The 12,272-nt window shown below is 39.8% G+C and overlaps 1 protein-coding gene across 1 annotated transcript in view; it reads left to right on the forward strand.

Moving 5' to 3' along the window:
- Window positions 1-12,272, forward strand: part of CFAP58 (cilia and flagella associated protein 58) — a 124,089-nt gene that overhangs the window by 20,700 nt on the left and 91,117 nt on the right. Inside the window, exons 8-9 of the mRNA XM_006166422.2 lie at window positions 2,880-2,962; window positions 7,046-7,237. Coding sequence (XP_006166484.1) covers window positions 2,880-2,962; window positions 7,046-7,237 — 275 coding nt within the window. The remainder of the gene's footprint in view (window positions 1-2,879; window positions 2,963-7,045; window positions 7,238-12,272) is intronic.

Genomic DNA, 12,272 nt, shown 5'->3' on the forward strand with positions numbered 1-12,272 from the left:
AATTCTTTTTTTTGTTTGTTTTGAGAGGTTTTCGCTATAGGGCACATGCGCTAGCCAGAAAGAGAGAGACGGAGAGATAGAAAGTGAGAAATCACCCCCTGGGGGGATGGCCATGCTGCAATCCCTTCTCCTCCATTCTCCTCTCGGGATCTTGAGCACACGCACACACACCTGGTGTGAGTTTAAGCCACCGGGACTGGGACTTGAACCACTTGGCTATCTGGGAGTTGAGTGACATAGCCATTATGCTAACTGCTGGTCCCAAACCCAAGTTTTTATCCTTAAATCATGTTTACAAAAATCATCATTCTCTCTTCTGGTTATATTTAAAGATATTATCAACATTGCTATTTCTTCTTAGGGACCATTTCCTTTCACTATTACCTAATCAAATACTGGTGCTGGATAAAGGTTAGGATCATGAGGACATTATATGATTTTCTACCATAAAAATCCAAGAAATGAACTGAAAAATTATGAGAACTAACAAGAAAGTTCAATTGGGTGGCAGGTTATACAATAAACATATAGATATCAATACCTGTTTTTATATAAAAAAATCAGTTAGAATATATGATAGAAAACCCCCTTTCACTATATCTATGAATAAAGTTACCAAGATATCAGCAAGACCTATATATAAAAAAAGCTACAGAATTCTACTGAGGGGTATAAAGGAAGACTTGAAAAATGTAGAACCATACCAGGCGTGGTGGCGCCTGCTCTGTAGAAAAATGTAGAGCCATACCAAGTTCCTGGATGAGAAAAAAAGAACATGGTAAAGATACAAATCTGTCCAAATTAATATGTACATTTAATTTTCGCAATAAAAATTGCAGTGAGTTATGTTGTATGGTAGTTGAAAACTGATTCTAGAGTTTCTCCAGAAGCATAAACATATGACAGCAGCTGTAAAACTCTGGAAAAAAAGTGATGAGGGAACATTTTTCATGCCAGATGTTTAAGTGTATTATAAAGCTTCAATGATCAAATAGTGTAGCCATGAGGTTCCAATAAACAGATCAGTGGAAAAGATTGGAAAGGCCAGGAACAGCCAAAATTATTACCTAAGAGATGGTATTGTTTCATACCAGTATGCGGGATGGATTATTAGGAAAACAGTAGCATGATAATAAATTCCTTTTTGGGGAAAAAAGTTAATACGAAACGTTGAAACCTTGTAAAGCCAAGATTGAGAGATTCATTAAGGTGAAAGTTAAAACTTTCTATGCAGCAGATGATTCTATAAAGGCAAATTGACCAAAATATTGCTAATGTGTTAGTATCTTTATTATTTATAAAGAGCTCTTAAAAATCCACAAAAGGGACAAGCAATTCGTGAGAAAAATCGGCAAAGGTCAAATGTGAACAATTTGAAAACAGAAATACAAATAAATGGTCATTAAACAAGAAAAAGTAGTGAACTTCACTACTAATCAAAGAAATGCAAATTAAATACTGATATACTGGTTTTAAAAAATCCATCAGACTGCCAAAGATCAAAGAGAATGATAATAACCAGTGGTGGGTTGGGTGTGGATTTAAATTGCTACTAATTTTTCCAGAGAGAAATTTGGCAGTAGGCTAGAAATGGCTTAGAAAAAATTCCCTTTGATCTAGGCCTTCGTCTTCTAGAGAAACAAATGATCAGGAACTTTCATAGGATTGTTGTTTAAATTTGCAAAGACAAACAAAAACCAACTGGAAGCAACTTAAATGTTAAAATGTGGGACTGACTAAATAAATTATGCATTTTTATATAGTACCAAACCATAGAGTTACTAAAAATTCTGAGGTAGAAGCACATTTACAACGTAGAAAGGCATCTATTCGTTAATTACAAAAGCAAGTTACAAAATAGTACGTGTAATATGATTCCCTTTTGGTGTGTGTTTGTTTATGCTTGTGCACACACATGTGTTTGCATGCAAAACACTCAAGAAAGAGACATATCAAAATATTACATTGGGGGACCATCAGTTAGCACAATGGCTGTGTCGCTGGACTCCCATGTAGTCGACTGCAGTTCAAGTCCTGGACCCGGTGACTTAAATTCATGCTGGGCGCGTGTGCGTGCCCAAGATCCCGAGAGGAGAATGGAGAAGGGATTGCGGTTTGGCTATCCCCCATGGGGGGGTGATTTCTTGCTTTCTGTCTCTCTGTTTCTCTCTGTCTTTCGGGCGAGCACACACACCCTATAGCAAAAACCTCTCAAAAAAAAAAAAAAAAAGAAAAATATTATGTTGGATTCTGGTAGATTTAAAATTTTCCCCTTTAATTTGCATTTCTAACTTCATTGTATATTTCTACTTACTTCCATAATAAAAACAAACAAAAAAACCCCCAAAAGACATTTAAAAAGAGTAGGACTGGGTCCAACAGGTGGTGTGGTGGTCAAGAGTGCTGGTATTCCCACATGGCCGACCACGGTTCAAGTCCTTGGCCTGGCGGCATGCTTTCTCGCTTTCCCTTTCTCTGTCTCTATCTGGTCAAATTAAAAAACAAAAAACAAAACAAAACAAAACAAAAGCAAATGGAATTAAGTAAATAAGAGAAATAGTTCTTTAAAAAAATAAGTGAAAAGAGTAGGACTTTTTGGCATCACATTAAACCAAGCTTTCAATCTTAGCCTCATCGCCTCTTTGGCTGTGGACCATTGGCATATGACTCAATCTTTCTGAACCTCAGTTTCCACCTCTTTCGTGCGGCAAGAAGACCTGCCTCACAGAGTAATAATGGCGATCGTAGAACACTCAATTAACAGTACCTTTATAGCTACAGACAAACATGCCAAGCAGTTTTTATGTTACTTTGGCTTTGGCGTTGGCAGATTCTCTCTTCAGATGACTCTCTTCTTACTTTTCTCCCTTGCGATTTAGAGGTGGAGGCTTCAAAAAAGCAAGCAGAACTTGATAAGAAGGCAATGGATGAGCTCCTGAGAGAAAGGGACATACTAAACAAGGTGAGTTTGTTACAGTACCACTGGTAAATACTGTCTTTCTTTAGCGCCATGATATCTGTCTATAACCAGTTGTGAGAGGGAAGAAAACTCTAAGGCAAACACAAGTAGATTAGAATAAAATAATAGCGCTCAATTTTGCTCGAAGCGGTTGCCTACAGCCCGCCATTCACTGGCGGTGAATTGAAGCTGCAATATCACCTGTGAACACAAAAGGACTTCAGAGAATTAGCGCGTCAAGCAGCAGGGGCTTTCTGAGTGTTTTCTGGATTCTGTTTTCATTGCTGGTGTGCTATGTGGCATCTTAAGCAGTCAATCAACATTTCTGAATTTAATATCTATAATCTACAACTTCTGCTAATCCAAAAATGACAAGCCAGTACTAATTAAATTTTTTAACTTCCAGGTGTTAGGTCTAAGAATGGCAGCTCCGTAATTCTAAAAAGTCAAACCTCTTCTCTATCTTTTTAGCATCCCTGTAGGTTTAGGTCTGTTTTTGGTTCTCAGTCCTTCTCTTCTTTGAGCTCAATGTGGCCCAAAACCAAGGCGAGGGTTGGGAGACTGTGAAGGTAGAGACCTGGAGATTTTTTAAAGGTGAGACCCCTTCCTGTCCTCAACCTTTTCCCGAGGATTCCTTCCACTGAGAGCCACTTTTAGGAGACAGACTACTTTCAAGGATTTAGTATACAATTTTCTGCTTAAGGATTTCTTAAAGGGAGTAAGAAGCCGCAGGCTAGATGCAGAGTGGGGTGAGGAGACACTGTTTCCAAACAGCCTTTGGGCCAAGACAGTTTTATCTCATCAAAGTAGAAATGGCCTATATTTGTTCATTCTGACTTCCCTTATTTTTGTAGGTTTCCCAGAATAGAACAAATGTTAACAAAACAAACTATACTTTAAAGTGGACTACTTAGGGAATCTCAGGAAATGGTGGGAGATTATTAATAGACCTTTACTGCTAAGCACTTCTTCAGAAAATCATTGAAGTTCTTTTTTTCTTTCCTAATCCTGGAAAGCTTCTTTATTCTCTAAATTTGTACATATAAACAATAATGTGAGATTTAGATTTTAATATTTATTTTTAACAGACACAACCTTTAATCCATTCATATTGTATATTTTCTAGTAAACTAAAAGATTTTCTACCACGCTGGTGAATCATTCTAGTAAACAACTAAAAGATTTTCTACCACGCTGGTGAATCTAGCACCAGAGTAATATTACAAAGACTTGTTTGATTTGACTGATGTCAGTTCTTCCTTGAGGGTAGGGTTTACTTTTTTTTTTTTTTGTCTCCTGGTCACTGAATTCTTAGTGCCTAGCACAGCATGCAATGACTCTGCAGATATGCAATCAACCTTTATTGATAAAACATTCTTTCCCCACTGACTTAAAATGTCACCTCTATTGAAAGAATGAGTGACATAGTTTTGACAGGCTAGAACGTGAATATATTTTTGTCCTTTCAGTGTCACGTTGAAGTGGCTTTGTCTTTTATGGAACAAATGTTTATACCAATACCTGAAAATAAATTTGACCTTTTCTGTTTTCGACATCATCACCCAACCAATGTTTAATGGACATTTTACCTGTTTATAGTGCAGTGGTTTTTGGACCTAGTTGTGGCTCTGTATTGGTGACAGATTTGAGAAAGCACTGTGAGGTGCCTCATACAACCAAGAATACACCTGGATCTTAGGGACTGACAGAATCCCAGCTTGGTGTTCTCAGGATATGCAGAAACCCTTCTCAATCCACCTCTAGAAATGAGTTTTCATCTATTCCTCTGTCAGTGGAGACTCTGTTTTCCAGTCCATATAGCAAAACATGGCTGCCACCAGTAGCTCCCAAGTTTATGTCTTCTACTGGGTTGCAAAAACCTAGAGGCTTTATTTACACAGTTCCTGGGAAGGGTCACGTGGCCCACTCAGTTGGGCTAAGGCGCTGGGCCCGTTGCCTGAGCTGACTGCTGAACTGCCAGGCTCTCCACACTGTTGCGCAGAAGCTTGAGCATCCAACACCAGTGCTTCCGTTTCAGCATAAGTAATCACCAGCACAGTTTTTAAAAAAATGTAGGTGCCTGGGTCCTAACCCGATCCCCACAGAATCAAAACCTTAAGAGTTGGGACATGGGCATCTGCATTTCTTTAGAAAACTGATTTTTTTCCTAATGTATTGATTTCTTTTTTCCATGTGAGAGAGAGGGAGAACACTCTCAACAGGATCTTGATGCTGCAATCTACCCCCACCCTCAGCCAGCCCTGGATTGTGGGCATGTCTGTGCTTGGTGTACTCAGGGAGGTTTCTGGAGTTGAACCCAGAACCCTCCCCTTTGGGTAGGCCTTGAAGAGTGTAACTTTTTCGAAAAGTTGTGGTAAAATAAATATAACATAAAATTTACATTAGTGGGACCAGCAGTTGGCATAATGTCTGTGTCGCTGGACTCTCATGTAGTCGACCCCAGTTTGAGTCCCGGACCTGGTGGCTTAAACTCACGCCACCTGCACATATGCACATGTCCAAGATCCTGAGAGGAGAATGGAGGAGAAGGGATTGTGCACGGCCATACACCCTGGGGAGTGATTTCTTGCTTTCTGTCTCTCTTTGTCTTTCTGGAGAGCGCATGTGCCCTATAGCAAAAACCTCTCAAAAAATTTACCATTAGTGACTTTTAGTACATGCACAATATTGTGCAACCATCATCACTATCTGGTTCCAGAACATTCTCATCACCCCAAAAGGAAATCCTGTGATTCATTCAGTCACTCCTCATTCCTCCATCCTCCCCACCCTGGCAACTATCAATCTGCTTTCTGTTTCTATAGATTTGCCTATTCTGATATTTATATAAATGGAATCGTACACTGTGTGACCTTTTGTATTTGGAATCTTTCACTTAGAACAATTTTTTTGTTTGTTTGTTTCATCCAGATGATAGCATGTTTCAATACTCCAGGTTTTTTCTTTTTGCTAAAAACATGTTTCACTGTATGTATATGTTATAGTCTACTCAGCGAGCAGTAAGAGGACATCCAGACATAGTCAAATTTATTGGAATTTATTGATTAAGCCGTCGGCATATTGGCGGGGCGGGGGGAGGGGGAAAGGGGGGGGACTCATGTCTCTCAAAACCCCGCAGCCGCAGCCGAGTGAAAACAGAAGGAGCTTATATAGGCCAAAGATGCACAATCACGTCCAGGAAGACTGGATGATTTACAAAGAGCAGTGGGCTTGAAAGGGTACGGGGTGAGGCTTTACAATGTAAAAGCAAAAGCACATTACAGAAGCAAGGAAAAGCAGGTAAGAAGGTTAATCATCACTAAGGTGATTAGGAGAAGGGGTTTTAAGGACAAAAGGAATGTTAATCACTCTATTTACTCTTAGACAATAGGGTAGGGGGAGGTTTCCAGAGTCACAGGAATTTAATGGTTCATAATGGAGGCGCTCCTTCAAGATGGAGTTTTGCCTGCTTCACATAGACTTATGTTTATTTATTCATCAGCTTATGGAAATTTAGGCCATTTTTATCTTTTCTTTTTGTGAATAGTGCTATTATGAATATTTATGTACAAGTTTTTTGTTTCATTTCTTTAGAGTTTACATCCAGGAGTGAAATTGTTGGATCGTATATTAATTCTTTTTATCAAGCTGATTTCTTCTTATTTTATAGTCGACACCTGAATTTTGTGAATAGGGTCAATTGTTCTAACCTTACAAGAAAAAGGCCAGAGCTGGAATAGAGGTTAAAGCATGGACTTTGAGGTCAGCCAGCCATAGGTTCAAATCCTGGCTCAGCCACTTCTTCTATGTTGTATGAACTCATAGGCAAATAGCTTAACACTTCAGTTCCAGTCTCCTGGCCCGAAAATGGGAGCAATACCGTGGTCACTTATATGTGTATTTATATGTGCATTTAAAGTGCTTTGTGCAAAATTAACACAACAAGCTCTTAATAAGCTGTAGATAATATGATCATTTTTATTCATCCAAAAGACAAGCATCTAATTATTTCAGGGATGAGGCAGGGGACCAAAAATCCTCTAACAGTATGAGTAATTATGGCTGCTTTGTTGTTTTTATTTTTAGAACATGCTTAAGGCGGTCAATGCGACCCAGAAACAGATAGACCTGGTAAAGCTCCATGAACAAGCCAAGAGGAATCTGGAGGAAGAAATCCAGAACTACAAGAATGAGGCTCAGAAGCAGAGGAAGATTATCTTTCAGCTGGAAAAGGAGCGTGATCGGTACATTAATGAAGCCAGTGACCTCACCCAAAAAGTAAGCCAGCCACGGCACTGTGGGGGAGCCATGCACGTTCTTTCTTCTGCCTTTCTGATCGTCATGTACTGTTGCAAAGATGGTTCATTCAGATTTCTGATTGTAGTTTTAGGAGGAATGACTCAGACAGAATAAAAGCTGTCCTAGAGCTGATCTTGAACCCAACTGTGAAAAGGACAACACTTGTGCGTGACATTCTCGTCTTTGTGTGTTCTGGGACCCTCTTCCAACATTTTCCCTCTTCTCGTTGCCCTGCTGTGGAACATCCCAGGGTGGGCCTCACCAGGGCTGCTGGCATTATCATCTCCACCTATCTTTCCACCATCTATTCTGGTCTCTGAAACTTGCTTTGTAGAACAAGAATTTCAGCTTGTAGTTAAAGAGAAAAGCACCTAATTAGGTGGCCCCAATTTAGGGTGGGAGTGACTACTGGAATCAGCTAGATGTGTCTCATATTCAAAGAACATTTTTATTTTAAAACTACAGTGAATCTGAAACCAGTTCTACCACTGGTGGAAATTCACACTTTGGGGAGTTGAATTCTAGCACTCTGATTGTTGTAAACTGCTCAGAGGAGAAGGCTCAAGGGTGTATCCATGAGAATGACTTCGAGAATGACTTCGGGAGTTTGGCTTTTACTTTCACCAGCTGTGTTAGTGTGTTAAGCATGAGCAGTTGAACTAGTACTCTCTGTAGTGCATTCATAGGTGGCTTAGGACAGTGGTCCAGGGTCACAGGTGAAGGAATAGCTAATGGAGAAAAGTTCTAGTAATGAGGTTGAGAAGAGAGTTTAAAGAAAGACTCATTAGTCCTTTTTTCCCTCTTAGCAAAATATCTACTACGCGATTTAAGCACCGTATTTCATCTCCTCAATGACATTTGTAGTAAATTCTACAGTGCTTAGCAATGATCTCACATGTGCAAACTTTGTTTTGTTTTATTTATTTATTGATTGATTATTTTTGTTTTTTGGAGTTAAAGATAGAGAGAGACAGAAAGTGAGAAATCACCTCCCCCCCGGCAGGGGCTCCCCCTGCCACAATCCCTTCTTGTCCATTCTCTTCGTGGTCACGCCGCAATTCCTTCTCCATTCTTCTCTTGGGATCTTGGGCCTGCATGCACATGTGCCCAGCGTGAATTTAAGCCACCGAATCCAGGACTCAAACCAGGGTCGACTACATGGTAGTTCAGTGACATAGCCATTATGCCAACTGCTAGTCCCACCAGCATCCTGGCACTTATTTGGCACCAAAAAATGTGATAAACAAATGGATAGATGTTTAGTGGTAAAAAGAATGCTGGCATGGACTTTAATACAGAATTTTACATTTTTCTTAGCTTCCTTGTAAAGGAGAGATATTGGTATCAAGATGTTTAACTGCACAGGTTATATTCTGTCTCACCTAAATAATTTAAGGAAAAGCTCTTAAAATATAATTTATCAACTATAATATTTTTTCTCTCTCTTGCCTAACTCCTGAAAGCATGTACCAATTGTTGCAGCAACTTGTGTCATCTCTGGGCTCCTTATTAAAGATCTCTTTTTGCTGCTTTCCCATATTTCTTTCTGTCTTTGCTATCCAACACACACACACACACACACACACACACACACACACACACACACATACAATTCATTCCCATAAACAAAAAGCTGTCTTTTATGCATTCTACTTGTAGGGCATTGAGGAATAATACCAGGGGCTGGAGAAGATGTAATGAAACTAACATTTTAATCTATTTTATATCATTCTAAGTTCATCTTTTTTTTTTTTTATTAAGAGAAATTTTTGTTATAGGGCATGTGTGCTCACCAGAGAGATGGAGAGACAAGAAGTGAGAAATCAACCCCCAGGAAGGATGGCCACGCTGCAATCCCTTATCCTTCATTTTCCTCTTGGGATTTTGGGACGCACACACATGTGCCCGGCATGAGTTTTAAGCTACCATGTGTGGGACTCGAACCATGGCTGCCTGTGTGCGAGTTCAATGACATAACCATTATAGCATCCACCAGTCCCTGAGTTTATCCTTTCAAGCCAGAAATTTATTTTGTGAAAACTGAATCTGAGGGGCCAACCTATGTTCTAGTGATTAAGACAGCTGGATCTCACATGGCTGATCATGCAGTTTGAGTCCCAGATCCAGTGGCATGAGAAATATGCAGAGTGTGTGTGCATGCATGCCCAAAATCCCAAGAGGAGAATGGAGGAGAAGTGATTGCAGTGTGGCCACCCCCATGGGGAGTGCATTCTCACTTTTCCCCCCACTCTCTCTATTTCTCTCCAGCGAGGAGCATATGTACCCTCTGGCAAAATATAAGCAAACAAACAAGCAAAGCACCAAAAACTGAATCTGAGGAAAAATAGGAAATGCATAGATTTTATAAAAGAATATTGTCAAAGCATAATTTATGATAATAAAAAATCGGCCCAAATGTGAAAAAAGTTAAACAAATTGTGCTACATTTTTTGGTACAATATTATGGAGCTATTATAATTATATATCTAAAAATATTCTTTTAAATTATATATCTAAAAAATATTTTTTAAAATGCGGAGCATATTCACAATATGAATCTGAAAACAAAAATGTAAAATTATTTATATAGCTTCACCTCAGTTTTTTAAAAATTTTATTAGCATTTTTTTTTTGAGAGGATTTTGCTATAGGTCACGTGCACTCACCAGACAAACAGAGAGAGACAGAGAGACAGAAAGCGAGACATCACCCCCCAGGGGGGATGGCGACACCACAATCCCTTCTCCTCCATTCTACTCTCGGGATCTTGGGCACGCACACACACGCGCCTGGCGTGAGTTTACGCCACTGGGTCCAGGACTCGAACCGCAGTCGACTATGTGGAAGTCCAGTGACATAGCCATTACGCTAACTGCTCATCCCATAAAAATTTTATTATCATTTTAATTTGACCAGAGAGAGACAGAAAGAGAGAAATAGAGAAACAGGGTGAAAGTGAGAAAGCAAGGTGCCAGGTCTGAGACTCGAACTGTGGTCAGTCATGTGGGAATACAGTGCCCTTAACCACCCACCATGCCACCTGCTGGCTCCTTACCTCAGTTTTGTCTGAGTGCTTACACAAATGTTCAGAGACATACATAATTGGGGTGGTTGGGACAATTAAATGAGGTAATAGTTACAAAGCACGTAGGATGATCTTTGGTACACAGTAAATGTGCAAAAGTTGGGTAGATATATTTGTTGATAAATAGTCCAAAAATTTCTCTCCAAGTGTCATTTTAATGTAGTTATTTTTAACTTTATGTTAAATATCTACAAGGTACATATAGAGATGAAACTTTCAATGGCATTAAGCATGAAGGCTGATATAAAACTTGGTGCTAGAATATAAGAGAATGCATGAGAATTTAAAAGCCATTAGAGACAGGTTGAGAAAACTTACCTGGACCTCAATTAATGGTTCCTTGAATTAGCTTGGTAAAAGGGACTGCCTAAGAAGAATTAGAATGATGCGTTAGAGCTCTCCTGCCATCTCTTTCCTGACTCAGGGTCTGTACTACCCCAAAACATAGCAATCGTGACTTCATGTGTTAGTCAGGGTTCGTCAAGGAAACACAATAAGCAGGAGCTATTTATTTGTCTGCCTGTCTACCTATTATTGTATTTTATGTATGTACCTATTTATCTATCACCTATCAGTCTGTCTGCCTATTCATCTAGCTGTCATCTAACAATCCATCATTTATTACCTATACATCTATAATCTATTATCTATCAATCTATCATCTCTATCTCTATCTGTCTATCCATCTATCATCTATATATCATCATCTATCTATCCATCTATCATCTGTATATCATTTGTCTATCTATCTATCTATCTATCTATCTATCTATCTATCTATCTCTATCATCTATCCATTTATCTCTCTATAATGGGAATTGGGTTATGTAATTACAGAAGACATGCCATCTGTAAGTTGCCATCCACTGCTCCACAGGAAATCCACTGGTATACTTTGGGGTCTGAAGACCTGAGACTCAGGGGAACCATTAGTGTAAATCTCAGCCCAAGAGCTGGGGAAGATCAGATGAGATGTCTCACCTCACACAGGCGAGAAGCAAAATGGAGAGAATTCCCCTTCCACGGCCTCTTGGTCCTTTCAGGCCTTTGATGGATTGGATGATGTTCACTCACACTGGGAAGACCATCTGCTCTGTTGAGTTCACCAGTGCTAATCTCATTTAGAAACACACAGATATACTCAGAAGTAATGTTTGATTTTAGTCATTCAAATCAACATATCAGATTAACCGTTACACTCTATCTTCTTGCTAGTTATTTGTTTTTCCCCAACTAGGGAAAACAGCAAACCTAGAAAACAATGGGGCATGCAGTGGAAGAACTGGTCATGGCCCAGTGCATTCTGAGAAGGGTGTCTCAGAGGTGTAGTAAAGCAGAACGAGTCCACCCTGGTATTAAGCCCTATTTGGCATTGTAATCATCCATGTGCTATATCAGCTCAGAGTAAAAGAGAATCAGCACAGGGCTCCTACACTATTACTAAATGAAAGAAGACTAGAAATTTGGAGGTGGACTGAGAGTCTGCACATCACTATGTTTCCAACTAAAGATTTGAAAGTGGATCTGCCACCATCCCAGGGTGGTAGTTGGCCCAGTGTAATGCACCCACTTTAGTGGTGTTGCTTTTTTCTTTTTTGCCGGGGTTGGGGAGGGGGTGCACTCATAAGAGAGAGTCAGAGAGACAGAGGGAGAGGGAGAAGGAGAACGTGCCTTGCAGTGGGGCATGGTCATGCTGCAATCGCTTCTTCTCCACTTCTCCATCCTGTTGGGACATTAAGCATGCATGCATGCATGCCCAGCATGTTTCTGCAAGCTGCTGTCAGTCATTTGGGATCAGCTCCCTTTACCACTAGGTCACGGGGCAGGCCCCAGTGTTGCTCTTAAGTTGCAGTAAATCCCACTTTGTTCAAGGATGAATAAAGAAAAGAGCAGCTAAAGGGAGCCTATGGGAAAATATATCTCAGAACA

The sequence above is a fragment of the Tupaia chinensis genome, unplaced genomic scaffold (genome assembly GCF_000334495.1).
Source record: "Tupaia chinensis unplaced genomic scaffold, TupChi_1.0 Scaffold144255_1, whole genome shotgun sequence".
Classification (NCBI taxonomy): Eukaryota; Metazoa; Chordata; class Mammalia; order Scandentia; family Tupaiidae; genus Tupaia; species Tupaia belangeri.